General features: G+C 46.8%; 1 protein-coding gene across 9 annotated transcripts in view; it reads right to left on the reverse strand.

Annotated features, from left to right (window-relative positions):
• Positions 1-334: 334 nt before the first annotated feature.
• The window catches only part of SPG11 (SPG11 vesicle trafficking associated, spatacsin), a 74,265-nt gene continuing 54,126 nt past the window's right edge, over positions 335-20,473 (reverse strand). For 7 of the 9 annotated variants that reach the window (XM_023735236.1, XM_023735237.1, XM_004380705.2 and 4 more), the window contains 13 exons: positions 17,123-17,285; positions 14,464-14,678; positions 13,134-13,887; positions 9,595-9,734; positions 8,538-8,736; positions 8,084-8,221; positions 6,157-6,290; positions 5,380-5,487; positions 3,832-4,000; positions 2,793-2,881; positions 2,434-2,589; positions 1,624-1,775; positions 335-1,170 (listed from right to left, as the gene is read on the reverse strand). In XM_023735236.1, coding sequence (XP_023591004.1) covers positions 990-1,170; positions 1,624-1,775; positions 2,434-2,589; positions 2,793-2,881; positions 3,832-4,000; positions 5,380-5,487; positions 6,157-6,290; positions 8,084-8,221; positions 8,538-8,736; positions 9,595-9,734; positions 13,134-13,887; positions 14,464-14,678; positions 17,123-17,285 — 2,598 coding nt within the window. In that variant the 3' untranslated portion in view covers positions 335-989. The other 2 variants (XM_023735231.1, XM_023735235.1) reach the window with 2 other exon arrangements.

Raw genomic sequence — 20,473 nt, forward strand, 5'->3', positions numbered from 1 at the left:
CTGTATACTGATTACAGCTTACTAAACGCTTGACCAGTAGTTAGTTACAGCCTTGAAACAAGAATATTTACCAGGTTCCTAACAGTGTCACCAGCAACAAAGGTGTAGGGATGCCCTCCTCGTATTTAAACAAAATAATAGCTTTCCCAAATAAGAAGTCCTAATTAAATAGAACTATTTATTTGGAGTAATTGAGCCTGTAACTCTGGGGGATGGGTTGTTTTATGGTATAGATCTAATAGGATATAATGTACAGTTAGTCATCCTCAAATGGTTGGGGTGGCCTTCCTTATTATGTATCTTAAGCTATTTAACCAAATTTGTGATCACAGTCTTTTTTTTTTTTTTTTTAAAAAAAAACCACCATAGCATGGAAAGGGGTGGGGGACGACTTCTCCTACATAGGAAATAGGGTTCTTAATCAATCAGTATTAAGTGGAAGACAAGGCCATCATCTAAATGATTTTAGGAATGAACAGAAAGTAACCGCACAGCAATAATTACAGCAAATACTGTTTTAAGGAAGATACGGGCTAGGAGTACCTTAGTAATGATGACATCCTGAAATGTAAAATCTGTTTTATTAGAGATGAGTGTCTAACAAATGGAAGTGTATCATCACCAGTTCCTTAACTCTGTAAATAATAGTAAATCCTTTGAAACTGGAATCTGCAGGCACAGGTACTCTTTAATCAGTATTATCATCTAAATAGAAGCCGTCCTGAGAAAGATAAAGCCTTTGGTGTTAATACCCATATAAAATGGCATAGATGAACAATCACTTTTAAGTAGGAACTTCACTGTGAAAAGTCTTGTCTCGTTCTTTGCCTGGCACCCACAAGAGACTGATGTGGTACAGTCCTGGCATTTTACAGCCCAGAGTGAAAAAATTACGCGGCTCACGGACATCTATCAGTCAGTACCTCATTTCACTATGAGAAAAAAAGGCACCTTGTGCCATCTCGTCAAATGATGTCATTTGAATCCATCTAACTTGCCAGCATGTCCTTTAGACAGCAACCTGTCTGAGGGTCCTTCAGAAGCACATTTACAACATCATAAAATTTATGTTCATATGCCAGCTTGTAATACAGGTAGATGTCTTCACAGTATGTGAGTGACTGCTTCAGGTTCTTCTCCATCGCATCGGTAGGCTGATGTTGTTTACATCTAGACAAAGAAGCACGAACGTGTGCAGGTTAAGATCTTGACCTTGGTGAATGAGCGCTGTTACTCTGACACCACCAACAGAGGAGAGGATGCTGGAATCTGGGAAATGCTGTCAGACTAGTACTGGGGGGTGTTCCACAAACGCTGGATTAATTTCATTAAAAAGGAAAATCTTAATGCTCAGCTCAATTAGAATGAATTCAGAACTCCAAAGCGCACCTACCTCAGACAAGCTGAGTAGCTAGTGTCCCATTTTAAGTACAAGTGCCATAAGGTAACTGTTAACTCATTGTTTGCATAGATCTTTTATCTCTTCCTCCAGGGTATTGACATACTTTTCCCATTTCAAGGGGTAGGTAAAGGTATGGAGTACTTAGCCATAAAACTCTTATTCATGCCTTACCTCAAAGCAGAGGCAAGGAGAAATGCTTGTAGTCAACTCTTAATACTTACTTGTTTGAGATCTCTTCAAATATGCTGGATCTTAATAACCTTTGCTGCTTAAATTCTTCCAAGTAATTAAAATCTCCTTTAAGAATCACTCGTTGGTATAGAATTTCAACCCAGTCTGGAACAAAGTCATAGGCCTGGGCCACAATAGAAGCCTTAAGAGAATGGGAGGGAAGAAGGGCACCATCAGAGCCTATCTGATGTAAAATTGAGGGCGGATTGTTCTAGAAAACAGCTTCCTACTGTACACTCATATGGTGACTGATCATTACCGATGGCATTAAGAGGCTCTGGGTGTCGGGTTGATGAGAAGTCTGGTGTTAGTCTGGTACTTCTCCCTTAAGCCCCCAGACACCTTCCTTGAGTGTTTTTAGTCTTCAACAAGGGCTTAATAAACTGCTGAGAAAGAATATCTGTATTCTTCCCCACCAGCTCACTCCACAAGTAACAGTGCACAGCTGACTCCCTGACAGCTGTCCCTCCTTGTTGAAGGCCCCTAACTCCCTGTGCTAACCTGGGTGCACCATTCCTTACCCCTAGGGCTAGGAGATGCCCACAGGACCACTAGGGATACTACCCCTCACCTTAGCTGTCTCAGGGTCCAAAGGTTTCTGCCTCTTGCTGGCCTAACAGCATGGGAAAAATGACTCAGTACTTCTCACTCTTCTCCAACATCTTTGTCCAAACGGTATGTTAATGAGAAGACAATCTGGTGTATTAACTAAGTCAGAAGAAATGGAGACCTTGGGCAAATCACTCAATCTGAGCACTGTGATGCTGGCAGTGCTGGCTAGATTGTTCGTTCTTGCTCACCTGGTAGAACTGAGGTAGGGCCATGATACAGTCCATCAGCCTGTGGCGGCCCAGGTTGATGAGCATTGTGTTCTGGCCAGTGTTCAGAAAGTGGATTTGTAGTGTGATCAGCTTGGTGAGCCGGTGACAGCGCAGGGCCTGTCTCACGCAGAAGTCCTGAGGGACAAGGGTGGAGGGGGCGCAGGTAGAGAAGACTGTTGTCACCATCTCCCATGTTAATCCTCCAGCAACTGTACTCACCCTTTCTGTCCCTGGCTGGCCCGTGACTCCCCTCTCCCCACCCTGGGAAGCAGAGCCCTGGGACAAAACTACTGCAGATACCAAGCCCCCAGGCTGGTCCGGGATAAACCTGTGCTCGCCTTGGAGTAACTCTCTGCGGCGTCCAGCATCAGCGTCAGAGCCTTCAGCAGCAGCTGCTTCAGCCTGTGCCCATCCTTGAGGCTCTCCTCTGCGGGGGAGGAAAGGAGACCTGCTGAGCCCAGGGCTTCGAACCGGTTCTTCCCAGTTCAGTCATGGCTGAGGAAATGACACTCAACAGACTCGAATTTTTAAAATTTGGGTGAACCGGAACCATAGCTGGAATGGGAAGAAATACAGGTCAAGGCCCTGCTATAATCTCCATCTTAGAAAACAAGGTCGGCGTTCATGTTGCATAGCAACCAAGTCGCGTGCCCTTCAGATTCTGGACCAACAGGGGGACCTGACTCATGGAAGCTGACGGCTGTGTGTTGCTCTCCAGTCCTGCCCGTGATCCAGTCTCATGCATCAGGCTCCTGAAAGGGCTCACTACGCCTCTTCCAAGTCTCCCATTCTAGGCCTTCGACCTGTAATTTTTCCTGTTCTGGGTATGGTTCCAGATCACCCAAATTTAAAAAATTTGGGTCTGTTCCAGTTTTACTTTGTCAGCCATGACTGAACCAGTTCAAACCAGTTCAAAGCCATGGTTGAGTCTGAATCCCAAGGCAGGCTGTTCTCACCCCACTCACAGTGATGGTGGGCTGGAACAGAAACATCCCAGCTCGTGTATGGGGCAGGCATGTCGCACTCAGGTAAAGGCCATTGGGCCAGAAATGCACATTCGGGGACTCAGCCTCACTCTGGAGTAGGCTTTGATGCCCCCTCTGGTTCCTCCTTTCTCTGAAACATCAAGGAAGGCTCACACTGGACATCAACATATGCAAGGGTTGCTGATGGATTTATATCGTGGACGTACAGGCTACGATCCCAAGAGGTGCATGATGCCTTCCAAGACCCTCTATGTCCTATCTGCCCAGCTGGGGCCCTGCTGTGTAACTAATACCCATCGGGCTTCCAACAGCAAGCCTCATGGGCTCTTTTAGTTCTGGGAACCTCGGAACCTTCCCTGGCTAGCGTCACTGCCCCGTGCCCTCTGCTCACCCCAGGGCTGAGACTCAATCAGTTTCAGCTGGATGCAGGCAGCTGCCTCGTGGTTCTCACCAATCTCCCGGCACATGCTGAAGCACAGGGCAATCATGTTGTGCTTCTCACTGTCCCCAGGGTGGCAGCGTTTGATGTAGTTGAGCAGGGCTGTCTTCAGGGTGCCACTCTACCCAGGACGAAAGGGACACCACGGCCTCAGCCAGGCAGGACTGGCTGAGTCCTTTAGTTGTTAAAGTTCCTTAAAAACGCTCAAAAAAAAAGGAAAAGATGAGCAAGAATGAAAAAATACAAAAGCTCTGTATGCTGTCCTGAGTATAGGGGAACAGACGTGCCCCCCTGCTGGTGGGAGTGTGACCAGTAAGACATTCCAGAATGGAGAAGCCTTAAAAAGGTGCACACGTGCTGACCTAACAATTCCACTTCTAGGAATCCATCCCGAAAGAAACGGGCAGAGAAAAGTGCTAAGAGAAATGTAACAAAGATAATCATAAGCAAATAGGAACAATTCAAATGTCACAATGGACAAAATAAGGGAATAACATGTAGCTGTTAAAATTGATGTAGAAGACCATCTAGTGATCTGGGAAATATTCACGATATACTTACTGTTAAGTGAAAAAAAAAGTAGGCTATTTCATATCTGCAGAGCATATGTTTTGTTAAAATATGTAAATATGTATATATGTTTGTGGATACACATATAAACTTAGCAAGGGCTGTCTCCAGATGGTGGACAGACACAGAGGGCTTTTTTCTGTGTTGTTCCATTTTCCAAGTATCATATATTGAATATACATTACTTTTGTAATTAGAAAAATTTATTAAAAGATATTTCAATGCAAAAACACAACTGCCTGAAAGACAACAATTTTAAAAATCCCTGGGGCAGGGCTCTTGAAGGTGCAACCAAGACTGGCGCTTGCTTTCCTCCCAATGACTGGCTCAGCACTGAAGAGAGTTTTCCCACTTTCTCTCTCAGTCGTGCTTGGCTGGGCCCAGGTTCCCCGGAGCCAAAAGTGCACCTTGGTTTTTAACTCTTCAGAGGTGAAATGTGCAGAAGCAACGGATCAGCCAAATGAATGACTTGCAAAAGCTTCTATGAGTGACACGTTGGGTCACGCAGCATGCTGAGGACAGACAGGGCCCAAAGGCCTCCTGGTGGTCATCACAAGTCACTGCCCAGCTTCCCCGCACAGGCCTGTGCATTCAATTCCGCACCCGGCTCTCAGCCACACGTTTCACGGTCCCATGAAACCTCCCCCTGCTACCTGGCTAGGCCAGGACAGCTCAGACACGGCCTCAGCTGGCCAGTCCACTCCCGCCTGGCTCTCAGGAGGGGTTCCGTCCCTGCTGGAGCGGCCACTCACACAGTAGGGGCCGAGGTGGCCCTGAGCCACTGGGTCAACAGTCTATGTCCTGAGGAAGTCCCCATTTCCCTCCCTCCATATCCCAGGGAACCCCAATCAGGCTTTTTTCCGAGGTAAGCTGAGCCTCTGGGATGTCAGTGTACACGTCACCCCGGAGCTCAGAATGCTTTCCACTTACCGGGTCCAACTTCTTCCGCATCAGCACTTCAAAGTAGTGCTTTTTATGCAGCAGATCAAATATGTACGTCATCTCATTGTACCTTCCAATGCCAGTGAGGAGCCGCACCTGAGGGCAGTCGGGGAGGGCAGCATTAGCCTCGCCTGGAATCCCTCCCTTGTCAGTGGGACTTCTTTTAGACGCCAAGCCCCAGGGGTGAAGGGCCAGGCGCCATGCTCAGCTCCCTCCCTCTGGAGGCTTCCGAAACGCCAATCATGAAGACACTGCTGGCTGTCCCCTCGTCTTCTGTCTCTGATGTGACACCAAGTGCCCAAGAGCCATCCTCCCGGGCAGACACCCTTCCTCGCCCCATCGCTCCTCGTTTGCGGACAATGGCCTGCGGAGCCTCAGGTCAGTTTCACGCACAGAGAGTTCAGGGAGGTCCTTGAGGCTGCTTGAGCTGTCGGCTCGTTTCAGCTCAGAGCTAAGACGGGGTCTGAACCTTGTTTGGGGGTGATGCAGCTGTCTTAGCCCTCCTGAAAAGCTAACTTCCATGGCAAGGGGTGTGCCAGCTGTGAGCATGGTAGGAATCCTTTGGTGCAATTTCTGATTCTGACAGAGACTCCTGGAGCAGAAGGTTGGGTAGGCGCGACGGCCCAGCCAACTACGGAGCCGGTAACAGTATCCAGATTGACAGAAGGCCCCGAGGCCACGTCAGCTCTGAGCAGATCCCCAGCCTATCTGCACCTCTAAAGGTTTCCTCAGGATGCAGGGTGGGGACTGAGGGGGGCTACTTACCACCAGTCCGTACTCCTCGTTGGGGGCCAAGTGGTTGTCTGTGAGCAGCCGGGCGGCCTGCAGGACTCGGATGATGCCCTCCATGTGGCATGTCAGAGTGAAGCAGTGATGGGCCAGGATCAGCAGCTCTGTGGCTGGGTGGGGGGCAGGCACTGTTAAGACAGGGTTGTGGGCCCTTGGCCCCCCACCGTCTGAAGGAGCCTGTGTGGAGAGGTCCCTGATTTCAGCAGCTTTAGCTCTGAGACAGCCCGTGACGATGTCTCAATTATCCTCTCAGGGACAGCGCAGGGATTAACTGTCCTCAAGGCCAGTCCCGCACTGACTGGATCTCCAGAAGGCCTAACACGTGAGAACAAGCGACCCTTGCTTTCTAAAGATGGAGGAACTTCTCTCTGCAGACAAACTGGTGCAGCTTCTGCCAACGCGAATCGAAGGCTATTCTCTGCTTGTCACTCAGTGGAGGATCTTAAGGGCTAATCTGCCTCTGGTGGCTCTGCAATTACGCTGGCTTTCTGGACGGGTAAGAGGTTGGACTACATACAGATTAAAACTACACACTCAGTCCCTGGAAGTACAATTAAAAGGCAAACTGGGAAAAATATTTCCAGCGTTGAGGATAGAAAAAGTGTTCCCAGCCTTAACATAGGCTGCGCCCCCTGGGCCTTTGCACATGTGGGTGCCTCCCCCCTCCCACCGACTACTGAGCACCCTGAACTACAGATCCTTCAGGTCCCAGCCTGGGTGTTCCTCCAGAAGCCCTTCTCGACCCCACAGGTCTGGCTCTTAGTGCGTGTGTGAGTGCCCGGGCTGCTGCTGAACTTGTTCACCAGACCCGGCATTTCGGGCACCTAGCACACAGCTGGCGCTCCCTATGTGCTGCTGAACTGGACTGAAAAGAGATACAGGTGGCTCCTTAAGAAATGAAATTCTTTAGCTGTTTAGAATCTCCATTGATTTGTTCATTAAACTACAGTAAAATGCCTTTTTTGAGCCTATAAAGTGTGCAAATGGAATGGGTTCCAGGAAATGATACTCAAATACACTGTTTAAGTGAGAGTGAAAAGAATTTTTTTTTTTTTCTGGAGTGAAATCTGGCTATCTATATATATAGACAGAGAGACACAGACAGAGCCATCTCAGAAGCCTTAAAAATAGGCATTCCCATGAAGCAAGAATCTAAGCTAGGGAAGGAATCCTGATGTGGACAGACGGGTCTCTAAGGATGTTCATCACAGTGTTTGAAACAGCAGAAAACTGGAAGCAATCTGAAGGTCCCACAATAGGGTATAAAAAATAAATTATACAGAATACTGAAAATAAAAATACTGTGTAATCATAAACATTAGAAACTGTGTTACAGAAAAATATCTGAAATCATGGAAAAAAGCTAATGATACAGTAGATTCATAAAATAAAAAAACTGTAAACAATATGCACAGTGGAATGCCATTTTCCAAAAATAAAAACCTACATACTTGCAGAGAAACAGACGAGAGACGCAGGCACTACTGAGTGACTAACGGAGACGTGGAACGTCAGCAGGTGTGAAATCACACAGGTGGCTTCAAACCCCAGCTCTGCCCCTTAACAGCTACACGTTCATCAGCCTCTCTAAGCTTCAGTTTTCTCACTTCTAAAGGGGACAGCAATACCCACTTTGCAAGGTTATGTAAGAGTAAGATAAGATAAATATGTCAAATATTAAAAGGTTACCTTTCTGTGTGAATGAAATTTTGGCAAACCTTTCCATATTTTCTAAATTTTCTTCAATGAACTTAGGGTTTTCTACCAAGAACTTAAACTCTGCTGGAGGGGTGGGGAGCAGAGGAAGAACGACGACCCAAAGGGAGTTTGGAAAGACTGAGCCTGGGAGACTTCCTGGAGAGCGGTTTGGGCCCAAAACGTGAAAAAAAGGCCAGCAACTTACTGCAAGCCAGCTCCCCGTGGGGGACGGAGGAAATCTTGTCCAACAGCTTCCTGCCTACTAACGTGAGGTCCGGGCACAGCATGGTCAGCTGCAGAAATGTCTGGCTTTCCTCTGCAGGGCTGAATGTCGGCTTATGTCCTGAACAGAAAGATGAGGAGGAAGGTGCAGGTTTTGCCATGAGAGAGCTGGGAGAAAGGGGAGAGAGCGAGCCCCCCGCCAGGGGCCCCTCTGCCCAGGCCCGGGCACCCAGAGCTCCCCAGGCAGGGCTCCTCTCACTCGGAGAGGCACAGCTAGCGCGTCCCCAGGAAACACTAAAACCACGACAGACAGAGGCAGTGTGTCCTCCTACCAGCGTGACCTGGAAACGAGAGGTCACCAGGCAGAATGCACAACATCCCAACCCGTAACGCTGGGAACCTGAAACGCCGCCTGGGAGGCTGGGGGGCCAGGTCACCTGCTCCCTCTGATGGGGTCAGCAGCTCCCGCGTCACCTCTTCGGCCACTAGTTCAGCCACAGCGTCTGGCTTGAGGCCCTGGGTGCTGATGAAGGCCTGGGCTCGCTTGCACCGGTCGGGCTGCTGAGAAGCCAAGATTGCCCGGAGCACAGCCTCGCCACCCCAGGCGGCGACATCTGTGTAGGGACAGCCCAGATCCTGAGAGGAAGGCAGAGCCGGTCACACCTACTGTCAGGAGCCAGGGAAAAGCTAGCACAAGACAGCCCTTCCTGAAATCTGGTGTGGACAGATGTCCTTGCTCCTGAGCAGGAACCTCAAAAGAACAAACACTGTGTTCTAGCCCTTTCTATCACTCCACCAAAGAGCCAAATTCAAGCAAAAGAAGGGCTCGTCTTCAGAAAGCATTAGGTGACACTCTTTCTGAACACAGCTTTTCTGACATTATCAAACAGAAGAAATATGAATAAAAGGCAAAAGCCCCCTCCATATCGTGGCCAAAGCTGCAGCAAAGCTCTCAATTTCCAAAGAAGTCTCAGCCTTTCCCAAGGCAGAGAGGGCTTCAGCGCTCAGCTCTATTTCTCCCATGCTCCCCTCCTTCCACTTGGTCTACTGTTTTTCTCCCCCAGCAAGCATGAAGCCACAGACAACCCCTGGCTGCCCTGACTCCCAACTTTCCAGTAATCACACCCATTTTACTGTAAACTTTGCTCTGGGGGCTCCCATCTGAAAAGCTCTGAGCAATTATGGCACCTCAGACCAGGCCCTCGTGGTCAAATCACTGTTTACAGGCGAAGCAGCAGGGGCTTCCAGGAGCCAAAGGCCTCGCCCCAGCTTCTGGATGGCAAGCTGCAGCCAGCACCCCACCTCCCTGGCACGGGACCCAGCAACCTCTCACTATTCCTGAGGTAGGCTGATGGGTGCCAGCCTCCGGGTGAGCACTCTACTCTCCGCTCACGCTTACAACCTGAAGTGCTGGTGTGGCAATGCTGGAAATCCACCTCCCACTTCCCTCCGTTCTCAAAGAGCTTCGTGGGGAGCCCCACCCCTGGCACACACCTGGGCAAGTTCACACAGACAGAGGACCTGCCGGCAGGAGTTCTTCCCATGGAGGCATTTGCTTGTCAGCGTTTTCAGGTCAGCCACCACTTGGTCACTGGGAGGTGCCGTCTTCAAGGACTGAGTATCCAAACTTGAAGCTGGAAGCAAACACAGGCTGAGGGAGGGCAGGCCAAGGCACCCCAGCCCTGTCTGACCTCCAGCTGAACGCCTGCAGCACCCTGCACAGTACCCCTGTGGGTCTGGGACACTTCAGACGGGGCCACGTACCCCTGTGGGTCTGGGACACTTCAGATGGGGCCACGTACCCCTGTGTGTCTGGGACACTTTGGACGGGGCCACGGTACCCCTGTGGGCCTGGGACACTTTGGACGGGGCCACGGTACCCCTGTGGGCCTGGGACACTTTGGACAGGGTCACGTACCCCTGTGGGTCTGGGACACTTCAGACGGAGTCACGGTACCCCTGTGGGTCTGGGACACTTCGGACGGGGCCACGGTACCCCTGTGGGCCTGGGACACTTTGGACGGGGCCACGGTACCCCTGTGGGTCTGGGACACTTCAGACAGGGTCACGCACCCCTGCGGGTTTGGGACACTTCGGACGGGGGCCCCACTTTCACTGCTCTCATTGCCTTCTCCCGGGAAACCCCAGGCACATCAAAGATCAAACACGCCACCTAAAAAGCGCTCCAGAGATCAGCACCAAGATGTCCGCCAGACCCTCCTCCACACACACCCCCTCCCAATTTCCCTTCATTTGAAATCAATCTCCAGGTCTAGCTGACTGTACCCTTTAATCACGGCCTCCAGGTCAGCACTCCAGGTCAGCATTTCTCATCCGTACCTGAAGGCTGTAGCTGTCCCCTGCTGCAGCCTCCCCTCTCCCCATCAACCTTCCACACACTCAGCAGGATCTTTCTCAAATGCAAATCAAAAAAAACCTGGGTAGATGCCTTAAAGGTGTAGTAAAATTAAAACCCATTCCTTATTAAGAAAATTTAAATGTACATCAATAAAGAATTTTTTACAAAATTGTGGTCTATCCATACAGTACAATACTCTGCGCCATTAAAAAGAACAAGGTCAATCCGCGTGTGCTGACAGGGCAATGTTGCAGAACAGTATGACATAATGCAGCCAGACCTTCAACGGCTTTTAGTGGGGTTCTAGCTAAGATGGAGTATGCTCTCCCACTGAACTCCACTATAAATCCTGGACAGAAGGTACTGGGCAGCTAGATGAGGACTCCAGAAGTAAAAAGTAGCAGGTGGTCTGGGGAAGAAGACCAGAACTGAAGTATCGTCCAACTTCCCAGGCACTAATATCCCCGACCCACATGCAGCAGCCGGAAACCCAGGAGGGGCTAAAGTGCAGCGTGAGCCCCAGGAGAAGCCCTCAGTACTGGCTCAAGGGGTAGGAAGGGCCTCTCCATGCCCTGCTCTCTCGCCCAGCTCCCAGGCAATCCACGGGTGGTGGTGGCAGAGGCTACCGCACAGCTGGCAAGAGCTCTGAGGGAGGAACCTTATTTTCTGATTGGAGGAGGTCTCGTCTCAAGCAGGCAGAGTGAACCCGTTACTCTTCGCTCTGTTCTCTGATCACTTGGCAAAGGACGGTCACTGGATCCCATGGAGGGCAACAGGGAGTGGTACAACATTCTTAAGTGCTAAAAGAAGGAACTCATTTTCTATATCCAACAAAAATACCCGTTAGGAACAAAGATGAAATAGCAACATTCTCAGATGACAAAAAACTAAGAGAATGTGTTGTCAGCAGACAGCCTAAAAGAATTACTAAAGGAAATCCTTCAGACAAAAGGAAAGAGACCAGAAAGAAACTTGGAACATCAGGAATGAGGGAAGAGCAACAAAAACTAAATATCTGAGTAAATACAACAGACTATTTTCTTCTTTTCTCAGTTGAAAGCAAAACTTACAGCACTGTTTGATGGGGTTTTCAATGCATATAATGTAATAGAGTAAGACAACTAGAACATAAAGACAAAAAATCAAACCCATTGTCATCGAGTTGATTCCGACTCATAGTGACCCTAACAAGACACAGTAGAACTGCCCCACAGGGTTTGCAAGGAGCGGCTGATGGATTTGAACTGCTGATCTTTTAGTTAGCAGCTATAGCTCTTAACCACTGAGCCACCAGGGCTTAGAACATAAAGCAGGGAAGGTAAAGTGACCTTATGCTGATAAGGTTTCTATATTCCACTTAAGGTGGTAAAATATTGAGTCTTGGTTTGTGAAAAGTCAAGAATGTACACTGTAATCCGTACAGCAACCAACAAAAACACTCGCAAAGAGAGACAGCTGACAGATACTACAATAAGTAAATTAAAATGAAATACTAAAAAAAGTTTAAATAATCCAAAAGAAGGTATGAAAAAAAGGTTTCCTCAAAAACCACAACCAAAATTTACTCAAGATAAAATAGAAAATCTGAATACTCCTATAATTATTAAGGAAATTGAAGTTAAAAACCTTCCAAACAAGACATCCCCTGACTCAGAAGGTTTAATTGGTAAATTCTACTAAACATTTAAAGAAGAAACAATATTTTCCAGAAAATAGAGGAGGAAATGCTTCTCAATTCCTTTTATGAAACCAGCATTACTGATACCAATACCAAAGATAGTACCAAAAAAAGTATAGATCGATATCCCTCATGAACATAGACGTAAAAATCCTCAACGAATTTTAGCAAATTGAATCCAGAAATACCAATGTTTTAAAAAGTACCACAATCAAGCACGGTTTATCCTGGGACTGCAAGTCTGGTTCAAGATTTAAAAATTAATCAGTATAATCCATCAAATAGTCTAAAGAGGAAAAACCTCATGATCAGATCAATTGATGCAGAAAAGACATCTGACAAAATTCAAAACACATTCATGATAAAAATTCTCAGCAAACTAGGAATGAAAGGGAACTTCCTAAAATGATAAACCACATCTCTAAAAAACATACCACTAATATCCTACTTAACGGTGGAAGGCTGAATGCTTTCCCCCTAAGATCAGTAACAAGGCAAGGATGGCCACTTGCATCCAACATCATACTGGAAGTCCCAGCAAGTGCAATAAAGCAAGAAAAAGAAATAAAAGGCATACAGATTGCAAAGACAGACATAAAAAGTTGTTACTCAGAGACAATATGATTATCTACCTAGAAAATCCTAAGGAATCTACAAGAAAACTTCTAGAATATTTGAGTTTAGCAAAGTCACATAAAAATTAATCATAATTCTATATACTACCAATTTGCAACTGGAAACAATTATTTGTACAGAATAAATTTCAGTGTACTAGGTACAAGTCAGATGGAGTCCCTTTAACCTTAATATAAAGCTAGTTAAAAGGCAGGTGTTTCTACTTCATCAACAAGTTAATTACCTAGTTTCCAGATTACCTGGAAAAGAGAGGCTGTGCCCTTAAGTTAGTGTAACTATTATGCAGAAGGGACCCTTCCTTCCTGGAGGGGGCCAAAAGCGCCATTTAAGACTCAGACTGGTTAGATCTCCTTCACTTACTGCTTCGGACTTTCCTCGCAGCAACAGCAGACTCCTCTTCCTCCTCAAGCAGCTCAGCCCTCTGTAGGAGAGCCTGGACCTCTGCATGCAGGTCATCCGCACCAGCTTCCCCTGAGGCCAGCGCCCCGCAGTGCAACACCAAGACAACATCTCGGTTGTAGAAACCAAAGTACCGGCACACTCTACTTGCTTCACGCACGCAGCCGTCATCCAACAGGCGCCCAATCAGAAAGTTCAGTGACTCCTCCTCCTTCCCATCCAGTCTATTCTCACATGAATCTTTGGATGGAAGACCATTCAGTTCTAGGTATTTTGATGTGTTCAGAGCAGCCAGCTTGGAGAAGGAAAACTCGCTGGCTAAGCTATCAAAGGAAAGTTGGCCACTAGTTGAGATCTGTCGAGAAAATCTGGGGTCTGTGTCCTCCTGGTTTCCTCTGAGGGTGTGCTGGGTGATGCGGCAGAGCCAGATCTGCTTCTCCAGCTCCTCAAGCTCCTCCAGGGGCACCAGGTCATTCTGGGCAAGCCAGTGCCCGGCCAGGGTGAGCAGCAGATGGCGTTCCTCGATGCCGCTCTGCTGCTCCTCAGCTGGGGATGCACAGGCCTCAAGGGCTTGGGATGAGAAAAAGGATGAAGCTGCTTTGCTTGAAATGGAATTTTTCTTAAAATTCTCATGGCATTTTTTCCAGAAGTCAATTCTTGCTTGTTTTAGAGACCACTGTTCAATATGTTTTAGGGTCTGCATTTCCTGAGTTATCTGTTAAATTTACACAAAGCGAATTTTAGCCTTTCCTAGAGGGAGTGTATCATAAATGTCAATGCTCCCTGCCTACACCTCGTTAAAACCAAATCATCAGGAAACATGGGACTGGGCTATAACAGGTCCCCTGGACCACTGCCCATCGTCTGGCCCAATGGGTATCTAAACTATTTGGAAATCAGTCTTTGAGACAAGTAATTCCTCATTCTGGTACCATGAGTATCAGGAAAGTTTTCCATGCCCTTAACTTAAACCCCTTGTGCTACAGATAATCCTGGATATTTTATCTGGGAAGTTAAGATATGACAAACAACTCTGTGGGGTTCAAGAGGAAGCTACCTTATATTTAATTCTATTCACAAGAAAATAGCTATAGCATATCCCGTAGGGTAACTATATTTAAAGCATACAATCTTCCGTAATGGATATCCTAGACCCATCTGTTTCTGAAAGTAATGTGTGTGTCAAAAGCAAAAAAGCCTCATCTCCTGTAGGTTGTATATACATCATTCGATTCTGTTTAATGCTGGTTTAAAAGTTAAGATTTTAAAAAACGTAAAAGACTACAGATACCTCTTCAATAACCAAGTTGTCCACAGGTAACTCAGCTAATTCTGCTACTCTCCTGGATAAAGCAAACTGCCCCTCTGTCTGCAGTCTTTCCAAAATGGATCTACATTCCTGCTGAAAATTCTCAGTGCTGTAGCTGGTAATAATGGCATGACTAATGGCTATGGATGTATCCTTCAAAATCTGGCTGAGGGCACACAGCTTCTTCACATCTGGACCTGTACCAAGAGAAGAGAATAGAAACATTTAACCAATAAAATATTGCTATGGCATCTCAAGAGTCGCGGAACATCGGGGGCAACATGTATGTTTAGCATAGTAATATGGTTAAAGAAAAAACAAAAACCTATCTTTCTATTCTGGCTGACTAGCAGAGGAAGCCAAAAGGCAGCTCCTGGATGGTGCAACTGCCAAAAATAGCCCTGCAAAATCCTTACAAGTAAGTCTGGCTGAACTTGCCTGCCCTACAGTAAGAAGTGTTAAGAGACTCGCACGGGAACTCAAGCTACCTATCTGCTTTACATACAGGGCAGAAGCTGGTGGCCTACTATGTACACAGTAGCAGATCAGTCAACCACAGGAAGATTGTGGCCATACACTCAGGCTGGTCCCATCTCTTTCTGGATTTTCTCCTACCTTGACTAAATTTGTTATTCGTTCATTCAATGCAGGCATCACGGAGATGAAAACACAGAATGTGTAGGACAACTGAAATCGAGGCCCCCAGGAGCCCAGGCGCTAACGTGGCATGCCGTGGTAAGAATGGAGCATCACTCACTCCTCCTGACAACTGTCTGTGTAACCCAGGGAGACCAGCTGAGTGCTTCCTGAGGTCCTGGGAGATTCTTCTATTCAGTAACATCAGGAATTCTCTGCCAACAACTTGTGTGGCTAGGTTTGCTGCTACTTCCAAATAGAGTAGAGCCTAGAACATAGTCAGGGAGGGGCATGTTCAGCATTCCAGAGGAGCCTTCGTCCCACTGCCACCTGCTGGGCTGTGCTCTGCTGAGGGAGCGTCCAGGACACTGAAACACCCTGCACAGTAACCACGAGTAGGGATGTGCTGGGTTTCTTTGCAGGCATCACATAAAATACTGGTTTTTTATTTTATTATTATTATCTTTTATTGTGCTTTAGGTGAAAGCTTACATAGCAAATTAGTTTCTCATTACACAGTTAATACACAAACCGTTCTGAGACAGTGGCTGCCAACCCTGCGATGTGTCAACACTCTCTCCCTTCTCCACCCCAGTTTCTCTGTTTCCATTCGTCCAGTTTTCCTGTCCCTTCCTGTCTTCTCGTCTTTGCTTTTGGTGTGCCCATTGGTTTCGTATACATGACTGAACTACGAAGCACGTTCTTCACACGTGTTATTGTTGGCCCTACAGACCTGTCTACTGTTTGGCTGAAGGGTAAACTTCAGGAGTGACTTCAGTACTGAGTTAAAAGGGTGTCTGGTGGCCATACTCTCGGGGTTTCTCCAGTCTCTGTCAGAACAGCAAGGCTGGTCATTTTTTTTTTTTTTTTTTTTTGTGAATTTGAATTTTGTTCTACTTTTTTCTCCAGCTCTGTCCGGGACCTTCTATTGTGATCCCTGTCAGAGCAGCTGGTGGTCCTAGCTGGGCACCATCTAGGTGCTCTGGGCTCAGTCTGATGGAGGTTGTATAAAATATAGTTTTTTAAAAAACATATCTGTTGTCTGCACATACATGTTATATACATACAACATAAATACTCTACAAAAATAGAAATAATTATATGAATAAATACATTACAGTAATGGTTAATAACACAGTTAATCCTTATAATTATTCAGAGATAGAGTAACACTAGCAAAAAAAAAAATCCATTTCTGAAAAAAATTAAAATCACTACAGATCAATGAAAGTACCTATATGTTATAAAGCTCTATTGTTTGGTAATACACAGTAACTGACAAGTACCATGTTGAATTTACTGCATTTTGGAAACAGCCCTCTTTCCTTTTAGTCACCAGACCCACAGTCAACAACACTAGCAGGAGGCCCTGCATTCCGTCAGTGTTCTGGGCAAATCTGGGCTCCCCCAATGAACGTCTGTGAGCCTAAATGTGATAAAATAGCCCTAGTAGTGAAAATGTCAGAAACGTGTAGAAGAAGGATATATTATTCAACAAAAATTTGAAATTGCAAACAAGTGGAAAACAGGGTAAGGCAATACTGGCTGATTCCATCACAGAAGCTTAGAGACTGCCAGCGTGTGGAGGCGTCTGCCGAGAACGAGCGCGGTCTGTCTCTGAAGCTTTCAAAATGAATGACATGTTCTTGAAGCAAGGTTTGTAACTCTGGGCAACAATGACAAGGTGGGGTTATTTGCCAGAGAAAAGAATGATAGTGACAGGGTGAGGGAGAGGCTAGTCAGGAAAACATGTGGCTATTTGACAACTGCTTAGAATGAGAAGACAGTTGTTGGATTATTTGAGTTACGTCTGTTGTACCAGGTTTTAAATGCTTTAACCATGATTCTGAAGTTACCTGTACCTCTTCTTCACACTCAGTCATAGACTGTAAATATAATGTTATATATCATATGCATTGTAATTTCTTGACTGGTCTTCCAAAATATTTTCATGATTAAGAAAGCTAACTTCTTAACAGCTACTTAACTCTAAGCATGGTCTTACCATCAGAGAAGAGATGCTCTATTCCAACAAAGAGCTGTAAAAGCTTCCCCAGCTCATACTGGGTCTGACACTGCTGCAGCATAAGCTTCACAAGAAAACACACCTGCTCCTTCAGCCACGAGGCAGGGGTGAGCGGGTGGGCCCTTGTGGCTGCCGTTTCAAGCTACGAATAAAGAAGAGAGGGTCAGGGAGGAAAAGCAAATCAAAAGCTTCAAATCTGGAAACATCAAAGGAAACCAAGAGACCATCAAAAGCCTTCTCCTATCACAACGGGGTGGGCTTATTTAGGTCCCTATTTCTCTCCTTTCCAAAGGGCAGGAAATGGGAGTGGCCAAACCCAGCGCTCCTCGGCAGCTCTGCACTCGGTCTCTGTGGGAAGTGCTGGCGCTGACAGCTGCATGTGGAAGTGGAAGCTGGGAAAGAGTCCTAAAGCCAAATGCTGACTGTGACGTGACTGTGACATCAACAGCTATAAACACCTCCAGTTAGGGAATGCCAAACTACTAGTCCTGTGACTCACTGTGAAATTAACCAGGCGTGCTTCACTTAGCATCTTCTTCAGAGAAGGATCTAGGCCTGGCCCTTGAATCTAGAAGATTTTAAATTCAATATGAAAACCTCTTAGAGGGACTTGCGTAACATGGCTGAGCCAGTTCTACTAGCCTGCTTGTCGTGTATGCTCTCATTAGCAAAGGATCTCAGTCAAGAAGCCCTGATGTATATCATTTCAATCAAAGGCTGAAAATATTAATAGGAAGATCATCCATGACCCCAAACAGCAGGCCACATTTTTAAGAGAAGGTATGGCAAAAATGTCTAAGACCTTGAAGGAAAAGGCAGATCTTAGTGTGTCTGCTCACATGATGCTTCTTCTATGACTTTATCCCTAGTCTGTATCTGGCCCCTTGCTTCACATGACTTTGGGAAGACTAATTTTTGGCTCCAGTCACCATAGCTCTGTTCACTCTAGACTTCATACAATATAATCACAAAAAATACTGGGCCTTCTGGTAGTAAAGAAACTTCTCTCTGGTTTCAAAAAATATGTACTGTGTGTTAGCATGCGCCAAAAATTTATCAGGTACTAGCTCTGTGCCTAGCACAGAGCCCTGGTGGCACAGTGGTCAAGAGCTATGGCTGCTAACAAAAGGTCGGCAGTTCGAATCCACCAGCTACTCCTTGGAAACTCTATTGTGTGGGGCAGTTCTACTCTGTCCTATAGGGCTGCTGTGAGTCAGAACCGACTCGATGGCCACAGGTTTGGTTTTTTGGTTTTGGTGCCTAGCCCCGGATTAGGCTCACGTTTTGCTCCCTATTCCTAGATACGCCTGATCACGCCATAAAAGTTACTCTCAAGATTAGAAATCTAATGTGCAAAGAGGCTTTCTGGCTGTGATGGAGATTTCAGACGCCAACATTCCCTTTAAATGGAACACCCAAGACTGCCAAGATCTGAAATTAAGCAATGGCTTATAAAATCCTTTGTCACCTTACTGCTATCTGCCTAGCCCACCCATGATTTCCCTCTCTACTCTCTTTCCTATGTCCTTGGAGCCCTGGTGGCACCGTGGTTAAGAGCTTGGCTACTAACCAAAAGGTTAGTAGTTGGAATCCACCAGCTGCTCCCTGGAAACCCTATGGGGCAGTTCTACTCTGTCCTATAGGGTCCCTATGAGTCAGAATCAACTTGATGGCAACGAGTGTGGGTTTGTTTGGTTTGTTTTTTAACGTGGCCCTCCCCGTCCGTCTCCCCCTTCTCTCAAGATTCAGCAGGGCTCTCCTTGTTGTTGCTAGTCGCCGCAGTGTTGGTTCCGACTCCTGGCGACCTCAGGCATGACGGAATGAAACACTGCCTGGTCCTCTGCCATCTCCATGATCTTTGACATGTCTGAGCCCACTGTTGAGGCTACTGTGTCACTCCATCTCATTGCAGGTTTCCCTCATTTCTGCTAACCCTCTACTTTGCCAAACAATGTCCTCCTCTAGAGACTGGGGGTTCTCCTTACTTGCTACCTTAAAGGAAGATCGCTTTGCTTTTGGAGCCCTCCCTCACTGCAGAGTATTTAAGGGTTACTCTGGAGCCCTGGTGGTGTAGTGGTTAAGAGACCGGCTGCTAACCCAAAGGTCAGCAGTTCAAATCCACGAGCCACTTCTTGGAAACTCTGTGGGGCAGTTCTGCTCTGTCCTATAGGGTCACTACGAGTCAGAATCAACTCGACGGTATTGGGTCTGGTTTTTTTGTTTCAGTTTATGGGAAAAATAACAACACTGGAAGTTAGCTCATTATTCACTACTTATTCTCGCTCAGACATCATTACTGAATGTGCTCTATAACCATCCTGATCAGACTCTGATTTTTAGAAGAGCCAAAAGTTATTCAATGTTTCGATTTTTTATTCTTTACCCTCGTAGGAGTTCTTATTAAAATTAGCCTGGATTAGGGCATTAGTTCTTTGTCTTAATCTCATTACTTATTTACCTAACCCTGTGGCTCTAAGAAGAGGGACAACAGCAGGCAGACTGAAACTGATCAGAGGAAGCAAACGGGCTGAGGGTAAGCGTGGGGGCGGCTGTAGTGCTCCTCCACAAGGGCTGGAGCAGCAGCAGTCAGGCGAGAAAGAGAACGTAGTGGGAAGGCCCCAGTCGCCGAGAGTAATTAATAGGCGGAGGAATCAGAGTGCCTATTTCTGTGATTCAGGGGCCTTGGGCACATCTGAATAACTGACTTGGTATTTTCAGATAACATAACTTTGAAATCTTCATTACAGTTAAGACCAATGTGATTGAGAGCAAATGCCTATACGGAGGTTCTGCTGTGATATATTTGTTAGTATGTATTTTTGTCTTATTTATCACAGATCCTTTCTGGGGTAGAGAAGTAAAAATGCTGGAAACCCCAAACAGGACTAAGGCATACTCCCTCTCCTTTCTTAGAACTTCCTCTTTTCTTCACAGGGTTAATAAGCTTCTCACGATAAACAGGCCCTAAACAATCATCCGAATAGGTAAACTGACACGAGGCTCAGCATCACTGGGAGAAGGACCACCAGGAGTGGTGTGTCACAGGGAATAAAGCAGTATTAACATCCTTCACATGCAAAGCTGCTGGTGCCACCCAGGGTTGGTAAAACGTGGCCGAGCGCCACCACTCCCTCTCTAGCATGAATGCCCCTCCCACTGAGCTGGGCTGCAGCTCCGGGATACCGATCATGGTTGGCACACTAGAAGAAACGTCTCTGTTAGCCCTCAACGGATCAGCTGCCGCAGGTGAGGCCACTGCCGCTCGGGCCTCTCGGTCGCCAAAGCAGGAAAACGAGGCTCGGTTTGCATTAGCACATAACCCCTACCCGC

Source organism: Trichechus manatus, unplaced genomic scaffold (genome assembly GCF_000243295.1).
Source record: "Trichechus manatus latirostris isolate Lorelei unplaced genomic scaffold, TriManLat1.0 scaffold00076, whole genome shotgun sequence".
Taxonomy (NCBI): Eukaryota; Metazoa; Chordata; class Mammalia; order Sirenia; family Trichechidae; genus Trichechus; species Trichechus manatus.